Source organism: Elephantulus edwardii, unplaced genomic scaffold, assembly GCF_000299155.1.
Source record: "Elephantulus edwardii isolate Elephantulus edwardi_28Jun2011 unplaced genomic scaffold, EleEdw1.0 scaffold00028, whole genome shotgun sequence".
NCBI classification, from domain to species: Eukaryota; Metazoa; Chordata; class Mammalia; order Macroscelidea; family Macroscelididae; genus Elephantulus; species Elephantulus edwardii.
In genome coordinates, this window is record NW_006399778.1 from 4,084,761 (window position 1) to 4,109,336 (window position 24,576).

General features: G+C 49.8%; 1 protein-coding gene and 1 pseudogene across 1 annotated transcript; one reads left to right on the forward strand and one right to left on the reverse strand.

The window, feature by feature from the left end:
* The first annotated feature begins 1,006 nt into the window (after positions 1-1,006).
* LOC102863043 lies at positions 1,007-3,658 on the forward strand (annotated as a pseudogene).
* Positions 3,659-6,544: 2,886 nt separating this feature from the next.
* Positions 6,545-24,464, reverse strand: SEPN1 (selenoprotein N, 1). The gene is given in 12 exon segments (XM_006883649.1): positions 6,545-6,703; positions 8,290-8,391; positions 8,483-8,595; positions 14,382-14,487; positions 14,744-14,932; positions 15,258-15,339; positions 16,432-16,569; positions 17,121-17,245; positions 17,435-17,647; positions 20,421-20,554; positions 23,778-23,895; positions 24,438-24,464. Coding segments are annotated over 12 exon segments (1,506 nt in total).
* Between the last annotated feature and the right edge of the window lie 112 nt (positions 24,465-24,576).

A 24,576-nucleotide genomic window follows, 5' to 3' on the forward strand; every position in this document is an offset into this window, starting at 1 on the left:
TGATAGACTTGAATCCATTATTACAGTCATTGGGTCAACACGTGAAGAAGGTCTTTCACTCACCCTCTGCCTTTCCAAGCATGATGTATTTTTCCAAGCACTAGCCCATCTGAACAATATGCCCAAGGTATGAGATAGTTCCACTTTCCTTGACTTAAGGAGTACCCTGCTTACACTCTCTCCAAGACATTTGTTTATTCTTTGACAGTCGATGGGATATTCACTATTCTTCTCCAACACCACAAAATAATACACATTGAATCTTCTGTCATCCTTATTCACTGTCCCGTTTTCAGCTGCACAGCAAATAAATGAAAAGACCATGGCCTGAATGAGGTCCACCTTTAAAATGACATTGTTGCTACTTAGCACTATTAAGAGATCTTTAACAACAGATTTTCCCAATGTAACATGTCTTTATTTCTTGACTGCTGCTATCACTGACAGCTTCAATTTTTTTCTCCATTATGAAACTGACTAGATGAATCGATGTCTTTGAGTTGTGGTGCTAAAAAAGAGTATCGAATAGTCCATGCACTGCCAACAGAACCAAGAGGTCTGTCCTGGGGGATGTGAAACCAGGGTGTTCCTTGGAGGCAAGGATGGTGAAACTAAATCTCACTTACTTTGGGCATATTGTTCAGAGGGGCCAGTCCTTGGAAAAAGACATCATGCTTCAAAAAGTCAATGAAAGAAAGACCCTCAATAAGATGGAATGACACAGTGACTGTAACAATAGGTTCAAATATATCAAAGATGACAAAGATGGCACAGGACTGGGCAAGGTTCAGATCCACTCTTCACAGGGCCACTATGAGAGTCAATTCAATAGCATATAACAGTACGGTTATGATGTTGCCTATTTGGCCCAGTGTGACGATTTTTAAAATATACCTTCTAACTTAGCATACACAGGACAGAAACACAACCTTTCTGCAAGAGGTTGAACCTGGATGAACCAATTTAAAGCCCTGGTAAAAAGGGCTACTAGACTTGTACAGCTACCATGCCAGGTTACTTTAAGAATCAGTAAAACAGAATTTTAAAGTGCTTAATGAAGACATATGCAGGGAGTGAGGGGTTTACTATTGTCTGGCCTCTTCACAGCTGCCTTCATGGTAAGCAGATGAGCTCATTCATCAAACACCAAAGATAGCAGGCCCTGTGCAATGGAATATTAAGATGTTTCCATGCGTTCAAGCGCTAGCAGGTAGAAAGGACCGGAGTATATTTTGAAAACCGGCTAAATAATATTACCTCGTGGAGGTTGTAACTCATTCAGAAACAGGTTGGAAGAAAGGCTTAGCAATTGATCTGATTCTGAAAGGTCACAGTTTTGAAAACTATATGGGGTACAATGTATACATGGGGTTACCATGACTCTAATTTAACTTGGCAGCAACTGTATGGTGAGGTCAGGGGAGTATAAAAGGGAGAAGTAAAGCAGCAAAAACAGGTCCAGGCTAGGAAGCTGAGGAATGTGTAGAGAGAAAGTGTAAGACTGAGAGTGTCTAAGTGAGAAGTAACTAGAGAGTTATAAACAGACTGAAGAAGGGACCAACTTGGCAGCTCTTTCTAGAGTCATCCCTCATCTGTTTCTCCTACCCTGGAAAAGAGACTATCATTCACTTTATGATAAGGAAGGGGAAAGGGCACTGGAGATGGAAGGGACTTTTCTGAGCCACTCAGTGGTCATTCCTGTAATAAAAAGCACTTAATACCCAGTCTGGAACTTACTGACTGCTGTGGGAACTCTATGTTCTCATCTCCATTCAAGCCTTCATTTGCCAAAGTTCCCCTGTGAGCCATGTTTGTCAGTGCTTGTATAAAGCACCACAGAACAGTGCTCCTTTCTGCTGTTCACCTTACTCATTATAACCACCTTCTCCCTGATCTTACTTCCAAAGATAAGAGTTGGGTCTAACCCTCAACCCTAACCCTAACCTAGGGGATCTTTCTGAAATATACTTTTGACCATATTACTGTATTAAATTTCTTTACTGGCTTCCTAGGACCAATTGAATAAGATCTAAACTCCCATTACAACATGCAAGGCTTCTCACCCAGCCTCATTTCCTCTTTTTTGCCTCCAAAGCCCCATCAGAGCCAACAGGGCCTTGTACAATCTGACCCTTTACACTTCAGCAGACACAGGTCCTGCCTGTCCCTTCCTCTGGTCACAGAAGTAGAAAACACCACCTCTGAGCCTCTCTCCACACTGTTCTCTCCGCTTGAAACATCAGCATCCTTTTCACCACCCTCATTCCTTAGAGATCAGTTCAGGCCCCACTTCCCCTGTGAGGCTTGGTCCTTTCACTTGCCAACACCTCGCATTTGTCTGAATTCTCTTCCAATGGCAATTAGGTAACAGCCTGTCGGGTCAGGGACTTCTCAAGGCCACATCGCAACACCTGCCTAGCACACAGTAAACACTTGATAAACACTTGTTTAAGAAATGAATGGATGAATGAATGAGAACCACCGAGTTTTCAAAAGGCTCCATGCAAACGTCACTGGCCAGAAGAATCTTCCCCCAGTTCGCTGGCCACACGGGAGGGTTCTCTGCCCCTCTGCGCTCCCCCAGTCTCTGACGAGTGGTTGTGGGTCTGTTTTACTTTGGTTCTCTCTAAGGAGACCGGGCGCTCCGCCAGCGACGGGCCTGTCTCATCACCCTGGGTCCGGGCGCCCACGGAAGCCTCTGCCCAGGGAAACTTTGTAGAGCGGATCCGCGCCGATTGTCACCACGCAAGGGCCTCAAAACGCAGCGCCGAGAGGGAAAACAGCTGCTGGGCCCCAGCCCAGGACACGCCTCCCTCCTCCGCTCCAGCTCGACCCGACCAGAGCCAAGGTCGGCCAAACTCGCGCCGCCCGCCCCGGCGGCCCCTGGCCACACAGGCCCAGGCAAGGAAAGCGCGGGACCCTCGGCGCCGGCACCGACTGTCAGAAGGGGCGAGGGGACGGCAAGGAGCGCGCCCAAGAGGAGAAATCCCCTGGTCTAGCCCTGGCACCGCTTCTCCGGTAACTCGGGGTAACAACTATCCCTCGGGAACTCAGTTTCCCCATCCAGCCCAAAGAGGCAGCCAACAGGGGCTCCCGCGGGAACTAGAGCCGGAGGCTCCGAACAGCGCCCAGCACAGAGACGTAAGGCATCGCCCTGCCTGAAGGTTGCGATCCAGCTGCAGAGACACACACAGACACACCTTTTCTCACCTCGGTCCCGGCTCCGGTATTTACTCACCTCACGGCCCCTCCTACCACAACAGCTCGCCCATCTCCACGGCTCTCACTTCCGCCGGCCCGCCCACCTCCCCGGAAGCGATCCTTTGCGGCTGCGCGCCTTCGGGAGGCCCCTCCTCGGGGCGGGGCGTGCAGCGCCTCCGCACGGGTGGGGCAGGAGGAATGGGCCCGGATCTGAGGAAGCAAGCTCTCTTCTTGCTGCCCACTCTTTACCTGTGGCTTGAGCCGGAGGTAGTGATGGTGGTTGTTAGATGCGGAGGAGTACGACCCCTAGAAACGCTGTGAATATCAGATCTGAACCCTGTCCTATGCTGTGCCATCCTCATAATCTCTGACACACTGTGTCAATCCACTTGGTTGAATGTCTTCCTCTTTTTCGCCGACCCTTCACTTTTCCAAGCCTGATGTCTCCGAGGAATGAGCATTTCGCAGCTGGTCTCCGCCTCTCTGCAACAAAGTTTAATCCTGGTAGTGTTACTTGTGAGGCGCCCTCCAGCTGGCTTGGATTTACAGCGACCCCAGGCACAAGAAATGAAACACTCATGTACTCTCACAATCATTGCTGGGCTTCAAACTATTCTGACTACCGTGTCGATTTATCTCGTAGAAGGTCTTCTGCTTTTTCACTGACCCTGTACCAAGCCTAGCGACTTTCTCCATGTCGTGACCACTCATGATAACACGCCTAATGCATGGTCGACTGTGTTGCTGCTCGAACTCCTGCATATTTGGTGTCTCCTGGCCACAGTCGTGTATATGCAAAACCGCGTTTATGGCAAGCTTGGAAGCCCTGTCTGTGCATCTGAATGTCTTCCTCTCTGTCTCTGGCACTCGCCCTTTCCCCAACATGATGTCTCTCTCCAAGAATTGGTGCCTCTTGAGAATATGTCCAAAGTAAATGCTTGATTCTAAGAAAACTCTGGATGCACTTCCTTAAAGCCAGGTTTGTTTGGTTTTTAGGCAGTCCGTTGTCCAACTTTTGATTTCTTGACTTGCTGTTACCATGAGTGTCAAGTAAAATGAAATTGTTGACAACTCCAATCAGCAGACATGTTTCCTCCTGAGCTGGCCTTCCTCTGAAACATGGTGGGAATCAGGCAGGACTATGTCTGCAGTCTACCGCAAGGTCCAGCTACATCATTTGAAAGTCCTTGTGCAAAATAAAGGAAGCTTTGGTGGCTTAGTTTAAGGACCTGTGCTATCAACCCAAAGGCATGCACTTCAAATCCACCAGTTGCTCCACGAGAGAAAAGATGGGCAATTTCCCATATGAGTTACTGCAGGTTTTCCAAGGCTGAGGATGAAAAGTTGACTTCTAGGCCCAGTACTCTTTGCAGGATGGCAGATTTGTTGCTCCCTTCACCTGGGCCATGGCTACTGCAAACCCACCCTCAAATTCTGCCCTGCATATGAAGTGGCTATTTCACCCACCTGGATGCATTTACTCAGATAGGGAACCCATCTCCCCACTGACCTAAATTTTTCTTGTGAATATTACCTTTGGTGGAAGGAGGTCAGAGTTCTTACTTAGCCTTGGTAGTTACTTCACCCCCAATAAAGGACTGACTGACCAAAAGGCCAGTTCAGGAGGCAACATGGCTGCTGATTCTATTCCTGTGCCCTCCTCCTATAGATCTGGCCTGGGCTGGGCTGTGAGCCACCACCCTTGCCCCGAATGGTCCCTTCCCTAGTCATCGCCACTTCTTCTCTTGCAAGTTTTCTCTGAAGTACATTCATTTGAAAAGTGACCTGAGCCCTCATGTCCATCTCAGGCTCTGCTTCCAGGGAGGCTGGCCTAAGGCACAGGCTTTGCCTTCATAATCTTAACACCAGCAGCAGTCATTATCCACTGACTGCCTCTATCCTGTGGGCTGCCATCTCTGCATGGTCTCAAATGGTTGGACTGCTTAACACAGACTTATTTTAGACAAGCTATTCCAGTACTTTGGTGACAGAGGAGACAGTCTGAGCTCAATTATTCAATTGCCAAACCAATCTTGACACAGAGGGGAGTCAGACCATGGAAAGACAGACAGAACATCCCACTCAAAGGAGACACACTCAGAAGTACTTGAGGCTCTTTGATTTTATTAGAGAACATGTTTAGGATGGGAGAGACATGTTAGGGGACACAAGAGGGCAGGCTGGTCCTCGTGGTGTCAACTCCCCCAGAGCAACATGAGGGTGATGGCTTGTAGGGGTGGGGATGCTGGATTATCCCTCTGATAGCACCTGTGGCTCATCTGATGGGCTACTGTCCCCAGAGGCACTGGGGTAGGCATAGGTGCCCTCTCTGCCTGTACGGGCCCAGAACATCCCTGATTCCCGGGATACAAACAGGCTGCCTGGACTTGCTGGTCTATGCCTCATTTGATTGGCAATCAGAGCAAACTGAGATATTTTGGTTTGAACACCTTTCCTTTTCACCTCAGTGAAGAGTCAAGGGAGATAAATGAGGGTACAGTGTGAAACAAAGCACCCTTCAAACAAGACATGGCTTGTAGGTTTGAAGTGAAAGCTGAGAGATCTTGAGCAAGTCATTTAACTTCCCTGAGTCTCAGTTTCTTAATCTAAAGAGGTGGAACAACCAACTCCCACCTCAAGGTTTGCCGAGGGGATGAAATGGGAAAATACATGTCTCCTCTGCAAAGTACCTCCCACAGAGAAGGCTCTTGATAATGGGCTGCTTTATTGCAATTCACTACAAAACCGAGACAAAAGTGGCTATGAGGAAGCCTCTGTGTGGATGTTCCAAGGGCAGATGAGCCCTGCCTGATGGGAGATAAAATGCCTGCTCTTCTGGAGAGGAAGCCTCTGGCCTAGAAGTGGGGTGTGGCCTTGCCTCAAAGCCCACAAGGAAGAGTTGAGGACAAAGACAGGGCCAGGGGAGCACTGACGCTCTAAGGAAGGCTTTCAAAAAGCTTAAAGAGAAGAAGAGAAAAAGATTTCTTCCCAGAGGTGAACTGCAAACACATCAAGCTGGGTCCATCTTGGATTTCAGACCCAGCCATCATGGGGCGGCCACTAGGGAAGCCATCTCTCCCTTCTTTCTCCTCAGCGTTGGCGTTATTAAAAATATATACAAACTGTGAGGAAGTTAACATAGAAACACTTTTGGTGTGTATAAAAAGAAACTGGCTGTGGTCAGTGGCTCAGGACATGGACTGAAGCTTCATCAGTGGCCAAGGAGCTTCATTGCCACCTGATGGTGGACATGCTGGTAGACGGCACTGGATGGTCAGGACGGCACTGGCTGAGTGTTGGCTGGACTGTACTGGAATATAGGATGATGAGACTTTGCCACACACTAGGGCTGGAGGAGGGGCAGGCCCCGACGGAGTCCCTCCTTCAGGAACTGCATGTAGGTGGTTGTGGATGGGTCTTCAAAGGTAGTTGAAAAGCTGAAGCCATCCTCGGGCTTCTTGGCGGTAATGTCCAGGAAGTGGTTGGCGTTGATGTGATGAACCTGAAAGGAGGGAGTGTGAGGAGAGTGGGGAGAAACCACTTTCCTCAGGGGACCCTCTTCTCCCTGCCTGCTCATGTTTTCTGGGAAAAGTGACCACTCTCTGCTCTCCATGCTCTGTGTTCTGAGAGGGTAGCAGACAGTCAGCCACAGCTTTATGAGCCCTTCCTGAGCCCATCCCAATGGCCAAGACTGTTCTTGTCTTCTGGTTGCTCACACTGCATACTCTGACCAGAACTCTTTTACTCCTGTCCACTGGGTGGAAACGTGACATTTTTAATGCATCTTTTCTGCTACTCCTTACTTGCTGTGCTGTCAGAAACTGTCCAGCTGATTCCAACTCATGGTGACCACCTATAACACAGTAGAAGCGACCTGCAGGGTTCTTGGCTATAATCTCTATGGAAGCAGGTCACCAGGTCTTTTACCCACAGAGCTACACTTGATGACCTGCTCCAGCCAGTATCCCGAAGGTCAAGACCATGTCTTTTTCTATGCACAGGGCCTGGCACAGGTAGGGGCTCAGGAAAAGGATGTATGTACAAGAATTGAGCAAGCTAACAAACCAACCAATGAATGAGAGCAAGCATAAGAGATGGGGCTATCCCTCTCTGCTCATTTCAGCCCTATGCTGGCCCCAGTGTCGATGTCAGGGACACTGCAGGGCTGGCTCTCCCCTAGGCCTTTCCTCACCTTGGACAAGCAGGAGCCTCTTCCTCTCCACCAAGCTCCCACTGAGCACGTTTACTGGGCCAGTGCCAGCTCCTGCTCCAGCTCCCGAGATACTGGGGATGCTGGCCACCACCTGCCAGCGCTTTATGCTATGCTTGCTGCTTGAGGCTAACAGTAAAAAGGCAGCTCTGACCAGAAGACCAGGAGATCCTCTCTCTCACAGGCCTGTACTTCAGCTGTGGGACAACTTTAGCCAACTCTATTTTCTGAGTCTCTCTTTCCTTATTTGTAAAACATTCATCTCTCTCCCAAAGCTGTGATGAGGACCCAATGACAGGATGTAGTGAGTGCTGAGCAAGGACCCTGAGGAGCCACAAGGTCCTGAACCAGGCCGCCCATCTCCTGCTGGTTCCTCTCGGCTTCCATCTGAGATGACTGCAACAGTCCAAGCTGAGCCTTTCCTTCTAGGCTTCCCTTCCACTGAACTTGCTCAGCCCACAGGGAACAGGTTAACTGTGCCCACTGCTGTGTGGTCCCCTAGTGCTACATGGCCACCTTCCTGTGGGAGCTTCCCAATATCCATATAAGGCAGGCAGAAGGGTCACTACAAGTCCTATTCTGCAGATGGGGGTAAATGAGGGTCAGACTAGTTTACCGTTGTTACGTGCTGTCGAGTCCTGTGTGACTGACTCATAGTGACCCTGTGAACAATAGATCTGAAACCTGTCCCATCCAGTGCCATCCTCGCTGTGTGTCTCTGACACACTTGAGCCCATTGCTGCAGAGGATGGCTTAGGGTTGTGTACCCAGGAAGTGGCAGAAGCAGCCCAAGCCTGATGAGCTCTGTTCCACTTCCCCACAGCGCTTCGTCCTGAAGGGTCTGAGGGGTCCGAGGCGTCTGAGGCGGGACTGCTTACCACAGTGCCATTGGGAAGGCAGATCATCATCTCCACTGGGAAGCTGTACTTCTCCAGGTGCAGGCTGGCCAGCTTCTTGTGGGACGAGTTCTCTTGGCTGTTCTGTGGGGAGAGCCAGGAACATTTCTGACCCCCTTCATCCCTCCCATCGTTCTGCAGGCTCTCCTGGGGGCCCGCCCAACTGCCCACTTACGTGCAGCTCCTCCAGCTCCTTCAGCAGGGACCAGGTGCTGATAAAGCTCTCGTTGAGGAGGGCGATGATGGGCGAACTCTCCAGGACAGTCTCCCGGAGAGTCCGCCCTGAACCTGTGCAGGAAGAGGCCAAGCCAGAGTGTGAGGCGCCCTCCCCATGTTTTCAGTCGGCAATAACCTTGCAGTAGGTAAACCCCATGGGCAACTGATTGGTCTCTGCAGCCCACTCACAGTTGTTAAGTGCCATTGAATATGACTCACAGCACCCCTAAGAACAAGAGATCTGTACTTTTTCCTACCCTGTGCCAGCCTCATCATCTCTGACATACTCGAGCCCACAGCTGCAGTAACTGTATCCATCGATCTCATGGAGGGTTTTCTTCTCTTTCACTGACTTTCCACTTTTTCTAGCATGATGTCACCATCTAAGAATACCCCATTCTATTGATTATGCAAAGTTATTTGACTGTGTGGATCATAACAAACTGTGGCTGACTCTGAGAAGAATGGGAATTCCAGAACATTTAATCGTGCTAATGCGAAACCTATACTTGGACCAAAAGGCAATCGTCAGAACAGAGCAGGGTAACACTGCATGGTTCAAAATTGGGAAGGGTGTACGTCAGGGATGTGTCCTATCTCCATACCTTTTCAACCTGTATGCAGAGCAGATTATCCGAGAGGCGGGGCTCTATGAGGAGAAGCGTGGCATTAGGATTGGTGGAAGATCTATCAACAATCTGCGTTATGCAGATGATACAACCTTGCTTGCTGAAACTGAGGCGGACCTCATGCACTTACTGCAGAGGGTCAAGGACTGCAGCCTTCAGTATGGACTGAGGCTCAATGTCAAGAAGACAAAAATTCTCACCACTGGACCAATCGGTAGCATCAGGATGGATGGCGAAGAGATTGAGATTGTTTACAGCTTCAGTTTGCTCGGCTCCACAGTCAAAACTCTTGGCACCAGTAGCCAGGAAACAAAAAAACATATTGCAATGGGAAAGTCTGCGGTTAGGGACCTCTCCAAAATACTCAAGAGCAACAGTGTCTCTCTGGAGACTAAGGTCCGCCTGATACAGGCCATGGTTTTTGCAATCACTTGTTATGCATCAGAGAGTTGGACAATGACTAGGGAGGATAGAAGGAGAATTGACGCCTTTGAGCTGTGGTGCTGGAGAAGAGTTTTGAATGTACCATGGACTGCCAAGAAAACAAACAGATTCATCGTAGAGAGGATTAAACCAGGCTGCTCCTTGGAGGCAAGGATTCTGGGGCTTCGTCTGACATACTTTGGACATGTTGTAAGGAGAGACAGGTCTTTAGAGAGGGTCATCATGCTGGGTAGAGTAGAGGGACAGCACAGGAGGGGAAGACCCTCTATGAGGTGGATTGATTCAGTGACTGGGGTACTTGGGATGGGTGTGTCAGAGGCAATGAGATTGGCACAGGATAGAGCACGGTTTAGGGTTGTTGTACATAGGGTCGCTATGAGTCGCAAGCGACTCGACGGCACATAACAACAACAACAACATGGCAAAAAAACAAGGCACCAGGAATTGATAGCATACCAACTGACATATTTTAACGAATAGACACCACCCTGAATATACTCACAAAGTTGTGCCAAGAAATCTGGAGGACATCCACCTGCCCCACTGACCGGAAGAGATCTTTATTTGTTCCCATCCCAAAGAAGGGTAATCCAACAGAGTGCAGAAATTATTGAACAATATTGATATCACATGCAAGCAAGATTTTGCTGAAGATTATTCAAGTATGACTGGAAAAGCATATCAACAGAGAACTGCCTGAAGTGCAGTCTGGGTTTAGAAGAGGCTGTGGTACTAGGGATATTATAGCTAATGTCAGATGGATCTTGGCCAAAAGCAGAGAGTACCAGAGGAATGTCTATCTGTGTTTCACTGATTATGCAAAGGTATTTTACTGTGTGGATCACCACAAACTGACTCTGACAAGAATGGAAATCCCAAAACACATGACTGTGCTTATGTGAAACCTATACTTGGACCAGGAGGCAGTCATCAGAACAGAGCAAGAAGACACCACATGGTTTGAAACTGGGACGGCTATCCACTAGGGATGTATTCTGTCTCCATATCTTTTCAATCTGTATGCAGAACAGATCATCTGGAACACTGGACTATAAGAGGGGCAATGTGGCATCAGGATTGGAGCAAGATTCATCAATAATCTGCATTATGCAGATGACACAACCCTGCTTGATGAAACTGAGGAGGACCTGAAGAGCTTGCTGCAGAAGATCATGGACTGCAGCTTTCAATATAGATTAAAGCTTCACAACAAGAAAACTGGACACCAAGGTACGTCTGCTCAGAAAGCTGGACAAAGACTAGGAATTATAGAAAGAGAATTGATGCCTTTGAGCTGTGGTACAGGAGAAGAGTGCCGAATATACCATAGACTGCTAGGGAAACCTAGTTAGGGTGAAGCCAGGCTGCTCCTTAGAGGCAAGGATTCTGCAGCTTCATCTGACATACTTTGGACATGTTGTAAGGCGGGACAAGTCCTTGGAGAGGAATGTCATGCTTGGAAGGGTTGGAGTGACAGCACAGGAGAGAAAGACATTCGATGAGATGGTTGATTCAGTGACTGGGGTAATGGGGGTAGGTGTGTCAGAGACAATAAGATTGACAGGATAGAGCAGGATTTAGGGTTGTTGTACATAGGGTCACTATGAGTCACAGGTAACTCAAGAGCACATAACAACAACAACCATCAACAAAACTATGATACATTCATACAATGGAATATTATGCTGCACTGAGAAACAATGAACTTGTAAAACAATACACTAAATGGGGGAGCCTGGAGGGCATTATACTGACTGAAATATCTCAGTCACAAAAGGACAAATACTACATTAACACCACTGTTATAAAACAGGACTAACATGGGGGGGTTAGGGAGAGAATGGGAAAAAAGGAGTGGACATCTAGGTAATGAACACTGCAGTAGATCAGATGAGTGGAAGAATGGTACAAAATGAATATATGATCAGGCATTATCTAAATGACAAGAATCTGGAACAAGGAAGGGTAGGGCTGGGGAAGGGAGAAGTTGAGAGAGAGAAGAAAATGTGCAACAATAGGGAAAAAAATTATAACATTTCTGATGGTTTGGTTTAAAAAAGAAAAGAATAGCCCCTTGTAGCAACATGTCCAGAGAATGTAAGATGAAGCTTTACCACCCTTTTCTCTAAGGAGCGTCTGGCTGCACCTTCCCAGTATCTTATCTGTTGTCTTTTGGCAGTCCATGGGATATTCAGTGTTATGTGCTGTCAAGTCACTTGCGACTCATAGTGACCCTATGTACAACAGCCCTAAGCCCTGTTCTATCCTGTGCCAATCACATTGCCTACGACACACCCATCCCAATTACTCCAGTCACTGAATCAATCCACCTCATAGAGGGCCTTCCTCTCCTGTGCTGTCTCTCCACCCTCCCAAGCATGATGTCCCTCTCCAAGGACCAGACTCTCCTTACATGTCCAATGCATGTCAGACGAAGCCTCAGAATCCTTGCCTCCAAGGAGCAGCCCGCTTTAACCCTCTCCAGGATGAATCTGTTTGCTTTCTTAGCAGTCTATGGTAAACTCAATACTCTTGTCCAGCACCACAGCTCAAAGGGATCAATTCTCCTTCTATCTTCCCCTAGTCATGGTCCAACTCTCTGATGCATAGTGCAAAGACCATGGCCTTTATCAGAAGCACCTTAGTCTCCAGAGTGACACCACTGCTCTTCAGTACTTTGGAGAGGTCCCTAACAGCAGACATTCCCATGGCAATACGTCTTCTAATTTCCTGGCTGCTGGTGCCAAGAGTGTTAACTGTGGACTCAAGTAGACTAAATTTCTTAACAATCTCAATCTCTTCACCATCCAATCTGATGCTGCCAATTGGTCCAAGTGGTGAGAATCTTTGTCTTCTTGACATTGAGCCTCAATCCATACTGAGTCCTTGCAGTCCTTGACCCTCTGCATTAAGTGCTTCAGGTCCTCCTCAATTTCAGCAAGCAGGGTTGTGTCATCTGCATAACACAGATTGTTGATAGATCTTCCACCAATCCTGATGCCACTCTTCTCCTCATAGAGCCGAGCCTCCTGGATAATCTATTCTGCATACAGGTTGAAATGGTATGGAGATAGGACACATCCCTATCATATACCCTTTCCAATTTTGTACTATGCAGTGTTTCCTTGCTCTGACGACTGCCTCTTGGTCCAAGTATAAGTTTTGCATTAGCACGATCAAGTGTTCTGGGATTCCCATTCTTCTCAGAGTCAACCACAATTTGTTATGATCCACACAGTCTGCCTTTGCATAATCAATGAAACATAGATAGACATTCTTCTGGTATTCCATGCTTTCAGCTAAGATCCGTCTAACATCAGCTACAATATCCCTAGTACCACGACCCCTTCTAAACCCAGCCTGGACTTCTGGCAGTTCTCTGCTGATGTGCTGTGGATAATTTTTTTTAAATTTTATTTTATTATTTTTGTGTGCGTGTACTGTCAAATCAGATTTGACTGGTACAGGAGGAGATTGCCCCTCCTTCCCCAGCAGAGCATCTGGTGGATTCGAACCGTGCACCTCTGGGATTGTAGTTGCAGCTTCTTGCCACTAGGCCACCAGAGCTCCCCTGAATAATCTTCAGTAGAATCTTGCTTGCATGTGAAATCAATAATATTGTTCTGTAGTTTCCACACTCAGTTGGGTCACCCTTCTTTGGGATGGGAACAAATATAGATCTCTTGCAGTCAGTTGGCCAAGTGGTTGTTTTCCAGATGTGTTGGCACAATTTGGTGAGCACATCAAGGGCAGCATCTGTTAGCTGAAATATGTCAGTTGGTATACCATCTATTCCTGGGGCCTTATTTTTTGCTATTTCCTTCAAAGCAGCTTGGACTTCTTCCTTCATCACCATAGTCCCTTGCTCATATGTTATTTCAAGAAATTCTTCTGTGTCTGCCAATTCCTTTCAATACAGTGACTCAGTGTATTCTTTCCATCTTCTTTTAGTACTTCCTGGATCATTTAAGATTCTGCCTAAAGCATCCTTGATTATAGCAACTCGAGGTTTGAATTTGTAGATGCCAAATAAATGGCAGCTGTGGTGGGTAACAACAGCATATCGACATCCTAACCCAAGGTCTTTGAGACGGTGGCAAGTCTTAAATCCGTGGAATTCTGGCTGGTTCCAGGGCCTTTGCACAGACTATACCCTCAGGAACACTCTTCCTTCTGTCATCTAATTACACATTCTCATAACTTGCATCCCAGCAAACTAGTGAACACTCAAGTGTCTGGCTTCTGCCCTGCACTGTGTGCTCCTGAAGGCTGGGGTTGCCTCTCACCTGGCTGCAGCTCAACAGCACCTAGTCAGGGGCTGAGTCCAGCAGGTGCCTGGAATGTGTCTGATAGGTGAGCCATCTATGTCCTCTGCTGAATGCCTGAGAACACTGCACTGGGCAGGCTTTGGGGGATCTTCTGAATATGTGGATGCACACCAGCCTCAAGAACTCTGCTACAGAGACTCCTACTTGAGAAGGCTACTCTAAAGAGCACTTTCACCCTCACTTCCACAATGGGGATTAGTATGTTACCTCCTTTTTATTGCTGAGAAAACTCAGGCTCAAGAAGAGGAGGAGGAAATAGCTAAGGTGGGATTTGATCCCAGACTATCAGGACTCTGTGTATAGTACCCAACAGCTTCCTGGGCTCAGCACAGAACCTCCACCCCCAATCCTTGCCCTACCTTGTGGATGTAGTCCTGAGTCCCTCATGGCTTAGAATCTCTTGCTCCCCAGATTTGTGAAGTCCCCCATGTCCCCTTGTTGGAATAGTTTTCCTCACCTCAGCAGGACTGGTCATCTAGCGCGCCCCACAACAGGATTGAGTGCACCAGCTTCTTTTCAGCGTTGGCTCGGTCGAAGGCCTCAGTGAATGGTAGGTAGGTGATCTGGAGGCAAGGTGAGACAGACAGACGCTCCAGTCTGAACCTCAGTCCCATTCAGTACTGATTCTAACATACGTGTGTTTAATGAATGGTAGGGGATCGGGAGGATAGGGATCTCCGAGGCACCAGGCTGGGACCTATGGGGAGGTGCCCTCAACAGTGAGCTGCATGCATATTTCAGGACCCCCAGTCTCACCTCCTCACACAAACCCCACCTCAGCACCATGGAGCTGACCTGAACACAACTTCTCAGCCTCACCTTCTTGAAGGGGTACATGGCCACCTCCAGGCTCCGAGCAGCCTCCTCCCAGCTCAGCTCTTGCTGCCACTTGATGTCCTCAAACACAAACTGGAGGGGCTCCTCCGGTGGCAGGGGGCTGTCAATCAAGTTGCCGTTCTCGTCCAGGATCACAGAGGGCATGGAAGGGCCTGTTGCCTTGAGCTCCATCTGGGCCAGAGGTCAATGGATGAGATGACTTATGGGGCTCTGGGAGATTCTCACACAGAGTTAGGGAGACTGAGGCCCCAGGGCAGGGCAGACCTTTGGTCAAGGCAATGTGGTCAGTTGAGACAAAGCCAGAATGTGTAGCCAAGAGTCCTGTATTGTCAGATGCTTCCTGAGGCCCTATCATTTCTGCAGCATTGTGTGTGTGTGGACAGGTGCCTTCCAGAAACCCAGGGCTGTCCTGAGCACCTAGACAGCTGCATCCTCACTTCCTAAGCTACAGGCTGAGGCAGGGGCTCTATTTTGTAGGGACCCTCTGTGTGATCACCTGAGGTATGTAGCCAATATCCACTTCCATAAAGTTGTTCTCATTGGTCCCATACAGCCACTCCATGTCCACATTCAGAGACCTAGGGCATAGATGGGGCACAAGGGCACAATGTCATCAAAGCTCTCCTTTTACAGAGGCTCAGTACAGTAAGGTACTGGCTGCAGAGCCTGGGCTCCTCCCTCTCTTCAGGGCACCCAAGCATCATCCTCCACTTTTACAGTTTACAAAGGGCTTTCACATCACTTTCAGAGAGGCAGACAGACCATGACTACTTGACTAACCAGGACAACAGGAGTTGAAAACCTGGATAGTGTCTGCTCACATGCAATCTGAAGATCTGCCACATGGGGGAGCCCAAGGACTGACAACCAATCAACTCCAGTGTGGGCAACATGGAGTGAGGCCTCAGAGGATCCACCTGGCCCTAATACAGGAGCCCAGGGCAGCGGGTCCTGGGCCGCTCATTTGACACACTCTCCTTCATCTCATCCCATCCAAGACACTCTCCTAGCCCTTCAGCAGAGGCAGATGTGCCTGGCAGGCAGCCTCCAGCCTCTTCCCAGCCCTGGGCTGGGCCACATGGAGCAGAGGGGGAGGGGGATCAGAACATGGACTTCCTCCTTTCCCACCAGCCCAGGATGCTCTCTGGGGACAGCTTTCCCTTCCTGGCTGTCTGGTGGGTGAGAAAAGCCAGGAATCATCCCCTCTGGCTCCTCAGGCCGTGGGATGTCTATCCTCAGCCTTTTTGTGAACCATCCCTGGGCAAAGCTAGCCCGTCTCCTCTCTCAGGTCTCTGATGACTTTCTGTGGGACACCCTCCTGGAGCCTGACCAGCTAGGGTGCATGAGCAGGCTGTGGCTGTCGGTGGTGTAAAGGTGGGGGGACACCCGCTTCAGGGAGAGAATGTTTACAGCTGCTCTGGGTCCCCCGGCAGAGAGCAGGGCTAGCCCACACAGCATCTGGAGAAGAGGTGATCACTTCCGGCAGTTGTCTCCGGCTCTGGAGCAGCAGTGGAGGTCCCTCTACTTGGAGGTCCCGAACCCCTGCCTATGGGGAGCAGAGGAAGGGCGGCAGACCATGGTGAGCTCTGGGACCACTGGCATTTGAGAACTTGGAACTGGGGGACATGGCAGATTAGAGCAGGGTGCAGGGCCTGGGCCAAGGCTTCTACCTGTTGTTGGGTACAAAGAGCCGGAAGTCACGGATGTGGGTGGCATCTTTGGAGAGGATGATGTGGCCGGTGAACTGGCCAGGACAGAACCAGAAAGGAAAGTCTGGGGGTTCACTGAGCTGGAATTCAGCATGGATCCTGCAGGGAAAGGTACTCAGCTGTGAGCAAGCCCCTGCTGGGCCAGAGATTCCAGTCCTGTCCGCCGCCCCCCACCCCCGTTCTTCCCACAAAGGCTGGGATCTCGGAGGCGGCAGCCAGACCATCATGTGGGGAAGATGAAGAAGGAGGCTGTGAGGGGCAGGAGAGTAAGAAGCCCACCGATGCCACTCATCCTTTAAGTCTCAGTCTGCAGGCTGCTTCCTCCGAAGCTGGGCCTCCACCCTCCTCTGACCTCCCACAGCCTCTCCAGGGCCTGTGTGACTTGCTGTCCCAGGCAGCATTCATTCCCCTTCAGGGCTGGTGGCACAATCATGGCTACCAGGCCTGGGCCATCAACCTTCTCACCTCGCACTCATGTGCCTTATGAGGAAACTGCGCCTCCGAGAGTTGAAATGCTTGCCCAAGACCGAGGTGGTTAATTGGTGAAGCTGAAAAAGCAGTCAGCTCCCACCAGCACTGTTTCCTTCTTGAGGGTCTCCTTCTGTCCTGGATTCCCAGGCCCAGGTGGGGGCTGAGGGGGTGTCCCTCACCTGAACATCACGGTGTAGTAGAAGTCACTGACGGCGGTCAGACAGGCGATGGCGCCCTGTGGTGGGAAGCGAGTCTTCACGAAGGGCCGCGGGTGGAACATGCTCAGGAGTTGGTGGATGATCACCTGGCGGAGAAGAGTGGAGACCAGGTTGGCTTGCGGGGCCCAGAAAAGAGGCTGAGGGTCTGTGGAGGTGGGTCTGGAGGGGAGGCAAGGCAGTAGGGATGGCAAGACTTACTTTGGGGGTCCAGAGCAGTCAGTTAGGGGGCCTCTGGGTGGGAAAAGAAGGGCCCTGATCTACCTGACTGTTCTCACCTCCTTGCCCTTGGGTGTTGGTGGGTAGAAGCGGCTGTTGGACAAGTAGCCACTTAAGAAGTTCAGCTCGTTGGGGACGATCCACCAGGGCTTGCCCAGCTCCACGTGGCCCCGAGGTGGGAGGAAGGGCCAGAAGTGGCGGGCGGCGAACACTGCCCTTGGCGAGGCTGCAGTGGTCCAGTTCCGGAGGCTGGACAGGATCAGGCGAGAGACCTGGGGCAGGGAAGAGCAGGAGCTAGGGGGCACTGACTGTCACCCGTGACTTCCGGGGTTCCAGGCTCCTCAGTAGGAATTCCTGGGTCATGCAGTTAATGTGCTCAGCTGCTAACCAGAAAGTTAGCTGTTCAACTTCTCCCTCAGAAGGCCTGAAAATCTCCTTCTGAAAAATCAGCCACTGATAACAGTATGCAGTGCAACTCTACATTGGGAGCTGCCTTGAGTCATCATTGACTTGATGGAAATGGCATTGGTGTGGCCTGAGAGTAGGTGAAGTCTTGTTCAGATCCTGAGGTTTCCCATGAACCCAGGAGGGGGAAAGACACCAGGGAGCCCTTGTCCTCTGTCCTGTTGAAACAGCATGCTTGGCTCTATCTTGCCAGAGCCTAAGCTCATCAGCACCTCTCCTGCTCCAGCCCTCTGACTGTTTCCACTTGTACCTTACTCAGAGGGTTCCCAGGCACATGCACTGAGGCCTGCATGTCTCCACATAAACCCAGAGATAAAGCTGAGCTCTGCCCTGGATCCCGCACCTCCACCTCTAACCTCACATTCTGCTTTTTATCCAAGTCTCCTCCTTAGATGCTGACAGTCCCACTGAAGAGACCAGAGTCTGGATTTGGAACCATGTCTAATGAAAGGAGATGGAATCTTTAATCAAGAGAAAGGGAAACCCACAGAAGAAGGGGCAGGTCACTCCATAGCAGGCCTGATGATGAGGCTCCCAAAGGACTTTTCCTCATCAAGGGCCCACCTGCTCTTTCTGATGCATCAAGAGGCTGGATGCTGCACACTGGTGAGGGGCAAGCTGCCTTTGTCTGTATCTCTGCCTGGACAGAGGCAGGACTCTTATTAAACAGGCGAGTCCTTCTATGAAGGCCCCACCCTCCTTTTGTAGAAGCTGCTCCCTGCAGCAGCCACCAGACAGTGAGCATCTGGCCTCCTCAGGGGAGCGGCCTCAGTCTTCAGCAGCAGCAGGCTTCCTTGCCTTCTCCATGGCAGCCTCAGCCTCAGTGGGAAGTGGAAGGTGGCAGAGAGAAGTGGCAGGAGCTCCCACTGCGAGAGATCTTACCAAAAGGTTCTCAGAGCTGGGCTGGCTGTGCCAAGTAGTGCCTGCCCCCCCGCTGAACCTGTTCAGAGCTGGCTGCCCCATGCAGGGAGTTGCCAAGGCAGGCTCTGGGGGCTCTGCTTGTTAGGGTTTGCCCTCACAAACATCCAAGTGCCTACCCTGCCCCTCTCTTTGCTTGGTGCTCTGTACAGGGCTCATCTCTTTCCTCACCTTTATGCTCTGGGCCCATCACCACATGACTCTGCTTCCTTACCCAGGTTTTTCTGTGGAAGGTCAAGCCTGTGTACCTTGCTGGACCCACTGCCTGGATTTCCTCCAGGTACCTCAACTTCTACACATCCAAACTGATCTCATTCTCCTTCCACCAGACCTGTTTGCCCCAAGCAGTCAGATGGCCAGGATTCACCCCAAATCCTCTCAAGTATTTTCTACCAGTAGTAATTTCCCTCTTTTTTCCCCATCACCCCTCTCTGTGCATGTCCTCCCATCACTGCTGTCACCCCCAAGCCTGCTGCCTCTTCCTTTGCTCCCTTCCTTTCCCCAGGCTACCCTGGCTCCAGACTCCTTTTTCTTGTCTCTCTCCCAAGCATCCCATCACCCACACCACCCTGGGAAGCACAGATCCAAAGAGGGAACTCTACTACTTCAGAACTGGCCATCATTTCTCGCTCTGCAGAACCAAGTCCAAAGTCTAGGAACCAAGGCTCTTTGTGGCCACATAACTTCTCTTCCAGCCCCACTGGCTGGGGCACCCCCACATTCGCCCTGGGTCCACCCCCTGGTGGCGCAAGTGGCACTTTGTGCCTCCAGATCTGTGTTCACGCTGAGGTGAGGGGTATTTCACCTGAGAGGGACTGGCTGAGTAGGGAAAAGAAACAGATGCATCGGATCAAAAGACAGAGCTCTTTCTAGCAGAGATGGAAGTGCATAGGAGGCTCACAGTTGGAAAGAAGGTGGTGGTTTAGAAGACAGGAAGGTAGGCTGAGGATGTTCGGGTCCTGTGATAGGTGATACCTTGTTCTAGGGCGCTGGCTGTGTGGGGAGCGGCTAATAAAGACGGGATCCACATACCTTCCACGGGAAAGGGAAGCGGAGAAGCAGACTCCCTGAGTGCCCACTCAGCCCTCAGCTCCCTGCTAGGGCCGAACCTCAGGTCTAAATCCTCTAAGGGCAACAGAGCACGCGCCAGGCCTCATGCTAAGGGTGTGGGCGGCACAGACGTGTGAGGAGACGTGGGCCTTGCCACCAAGAAGTTCATAGCCTGGGGAAAAGACAGACTTGCAGAAAGCAATCATTATAATCTGTGGGGCTGTGGCTCTAATAGGCTCCCTCCTGCGTGTACACTTTAGTCTGCCATCACCAGACTAAATCTTGCTCAGTGGGGTGGCCATCAGTCTTAAGTCAGTTGAGTCTCCCTTCAACCTCATGTCCAGCCACCATACCAACCAGGGTCAGTAGCCCATGCTTCCCTCCTGCTCCACCTCTCAGAATCTTGGGTAGCTGAGGATTTGGGATAGCATCTCCCCATTTCTTGGACCAAATGGCCATTGGCACTAAGAATGTTAGGAAGCTGATGAAGGAAGGAAGAGAGAAGGGAAGGACAGACTGAGCCCAAAGCGGACCCCTGGAGGCAGGGCACCCCAGTATTCCACTGATCCAAGCTGCTGTGGCAAAGTCAAGAGGGCTCCATCCCCAACTTACCCCCAGGAACCCGTCTTTGCTGCCAGTCATGGTCTCCTGGAGCAGAGGCTGGAATCGGGTTTCTATGGTGAGCATTTCCTCACTAGGGTCTGGGGGCAGCTCCTCTTCCCCGTAGCTGGTCGCAGGAGTTGACCCTAAGAGACACAGATCACTGAAGATGCCCTGCCCTCAGACTGCAGGGCCTCACGTCTCTCTGTGAACCCAGAGTGTCCTAGTGATGACGGGCATCAGCATAGGAGAAGGGCAGAATTAACATGAGAGAAACACCCCACATGTGTAACATTTTAGCTTCATAACAGCTCTGGTTCACAAATGAGAGTGAAGGCTCAGAGAAGTTAAGTGACTTCTCGAAGGTCACACAGCAAGGTATGGGACTAGGGATTTACACTCAGGTCTAAGGGCATGTAAGCACTCATACCTCAGTGTCCTCAAGAGGCTCTGAGTGAGACTGACCAGACTTCTAATCCCACTTCCACCACTGTTTGACCACTGACTTACTGTAAGGATTGTACAAGATAATCTATTTAAGGTATTTAAGTTCTGGACCTTTAAAGACTGTAGCTGTCTTACTAGTAACCAAAATTTCAGGGTTAGGGAGTTACAGAGCTGGAGTTCAAATCTAATTTGTCTCACTTGAGCCTTGCTTCTTCAAGCTGGCTGCAAAAAGACTATTTCAATTGTGTCCATTCTCTCTGCTCTCCAAACCAAGTCTATGATGAAGCACAGGTGGACCCAGCAAAGGTAGCATCCAGGCAGGCAGATGCTGCAGGGTGTGGAGCAGAGAACATACTGCTTATGGAGCTTGGCTCCATGCCCTGGGTTCTTCGGGACAAGTCAAGGTACCCTGGGTGGCCCAAAGAGTTATGTGCTCAGTTGAAAGCCAAAAGGTTAGTGGGTGCGACTAATCCAGAGGAACCTGGGGAGACTGGAGCTGTGCTTCTCAAAGGTCACAGCTTTGAAAACCCAAAGGCGCGCTGTGAGTTAGAATCGGTATCAGCTAATAGCAGTTGAAGCAAATCTTTGAGCCTGTTTTTCATATGTGAAAAATAGACAATATGACCATTCCTGTCCCTGCCACGAGGACCTGGAGAGAAAACAAAGGACTGCTCAAAAGGGAACTCAGTCAAGGGGATCAATGAAAGTGAGATGCAGATTCGGTCTATCTCTGGTGGCAGAGAGAACGCTGATTCGGGAATGAGGACACCCTCAAATGCTTGGCACTTGTTGACGGACTGACTGACTAGCTGAATGAACGCATTCAAAGCGGTTCTTAACCAGGAATCACCAGAATCACCCAGCATGCCCTTTTAAATTACCGGCAGCTAGACTCCAGGCAGACCTATGAATCAGAACCGCCAGGGCCTTGAATGAGGACATGGCACTTTTAATTAGCACTCCCCAGTGGCTCCTGATGCAAATCCCCATTCAGTTCTAAAGAATCATTGTTATTTCTACATTTGTAAGTCAATGCAGCGAAACTCTGAAATAGCAAACCAGAAAACTCAGAAAACAGGAATGGTAAAGAATAAGCAGGGTGGTGAGTTGGCCTGCATATTTAATCATTTTATTGTCATCATAGAGAATTATTAACAATGATGCCTAACATTTTAAAGTACCTACTTTTTTTCCCCCAAAAGAAAAATGCTGTTTTCTGATCTGTCAAGAGTATTTATTTGTTCTTGGACAATAATTTGTAGAACCTATAAAGCATAATGGAGAAAATGAAAAACCTCCTTAGCTCCACCAATTGGCCTTTATATCCTGCTTGGCTATGATTTTTGTGGATTTTCCCCCTCCTTTTCTTTAGCCTTTTGATTTTCTAGCACTTTGGAAATCTGTTTTGCACTCACAGTGGCCTTTGAGGTAATGGAAAGAGGGATTATTCTCCCTGCTGGGGAAAAAAAATTTATGGGAAAAAAATTAAAAGTACCCTCAAGGCCAGCCAGCTCTACTAATATATCATTATGAGGGGCTCTTGCTCTCAGCCCCTAAAAAGGACAAGGGAATAGCTTGGGTGGATGTTGGAGGAAGTATATGCAAAATAACACTAAAATGTGAAAACAAATCCAGCAGGGGCTGACCTGTTTACCTGTCTGCTTCCATGACAGAACTGACTGCTACCAAGAGCCACGGACATACATCTGCTGCAGCCAATCTGACCTTCCTCCTCTGTTGGTGACAACAGGTCACCTGGGGAGCAGATGGCTGACAGACCTGGTTCATCCCCTGAAACACAGAAAGCCCATCACTGCTTTCTTTGATTTGTATGTGGCCGCGAGCAGCTGGTGTCCCTTGTTCCTGCCTGTCCTGTCTACTGACTCACCTGCCCCACGCAATCTGAGTACCAGTAGGTGCCAACAATCATCAGTTCAAGAAATGTCACAAAAAGTGACAGGGAAATGGAGACCGATGTTAGGGTGGTAGTGAGGGACAGTGCATAAAGCATTCCAGAATTCTTTAGGTTTTAGCCCCTAGTCTTTGGAGCGAGAGAAAGAAATATGAATCACTGGTTACATCCAGACAAAAAGGGGACAGCAAGATTGGGACAGGGTCTGACAGCATCTAAAACCAAACCTCACGGCCATTAAGTGAATTCTCACTCAGTGACTCTGGAGGACAGAGCAAAACTTCCCCCCAGGGTTTCCAAGGCTGGAATGTTCCTCTAAAAGCAGCCAGCCTCATTTTTCTCCTGAGGAACAAATACTGTGTTTGAACCATCCACTCAGTGTTCAGAAGCCAAACACCCTAACCAGAGTGCCACAACATCTAAGCAGAGCTCTCTAACAATTGCTGTTGCTGAGTGCTTGTTGTTGAGTTACTTTTGACTCATACTGGCCCCACATGATGAAATAAAATAACTCCATGGTGTTTTCTTTGCTATAATTTTTTTCAGAAGCAGAATCCCAAGCCTTTCTCTTACTCACCTAATTGGGCAGGTTTGCACAGCTCTTTCAGTTAGCCATGAGCTGGTGCAGGATCCTGGAGTTAGGGGGTTCCAGTTCTAATCCTGGCACTACACTCTTCTAGCTTGGGCAAGCTGGTTAACATCCTGTGCCTCCTTCAGTCTCCTAAATTATAACCAGGGTTTTATGATGGTGTCCTCCCAGGGCTACTGCGAAGATTAAAGCAGCAACACACACAAAGTGCTTCAAATGATGTCTCGCACAGAGGAGGTGAGTAAAGAATTCCTCTTCTCATGGGAGACAAGGAGAAGTGACTGAAGCTGTGTTCAAGATTCCAGCTAGAAAGTGGCAGAAGCCAGTGGAGCTCAAAGCCACGAAAGCCCACAATTCCCCTGCTACTCTGGCTGTGATGACAAAGTTACCCCTTTCCTGGGCCCCCCAACTCTCCTGGTACCTGTCAGCTTCTCAGCAATGGGTTTGAATTCCTCAGGGCTGATGTACATGTCCTGGTCAGCATCCAAGGAGGAGAAGAGGAAGAGACCTTTGGTGCCCAGGGCCTTCAACGCTGACTCCTGCAACAGTTGAATCCCCAAGTCTCCCTCATGCCAACCTCAATGAGAGCTGATGGCGGCCCCCTCTCAACCATCTTTCTGAGTCTAATACCTCCTAATTTACCTGTCCTCTGAGTGCCCCCAGCTCCCCTGTCCATTCCTCCTGGTCCCTTATCACTCTGGTCCTTCAACCAGTGTCCACTCTCTAATTGACCCTTCCCAATCTGTGCCAGGCCATCCCTGCTTCACTTGGTTCTTTCTCCCAGGGTCTTTTCCTGCATTCTTCCCTTGTGTCCCCCACCATGGCACCTATTCCAGACTCCCCCTGCCAACTTCACTCCATGCCTGCAGCAGCTGCCTGCTGTCCTCAGTTACTCCCGTGGATGGGTCCGCCCCCAGGTCTCACACTGGACCTGCCCCGTCACCTTCCTCCCAAGAGTCTTCCAACTCTGTCAGTCCCAATTTTGCTTTTCCTCTTCAGTCCTGTCCCCCTCGGGGGCCTACTGACGCCTTGGAAGCGGCCCAGTGGCCCTGACCTAACCCACAGAGCAGCCCTCTCTCACTAGCCCACTGGCCTGCCTTGTCCCCATCTTCAGACAGTCCCCCTCAGGCGTCTTCACCGAGCTCTCCCTTGTCCCCCTCTAAGCTCCCACTCCTAGTCTCTCTGCAAGCTCGCGGCCGAACCTCCTACGCCGCCTCCAC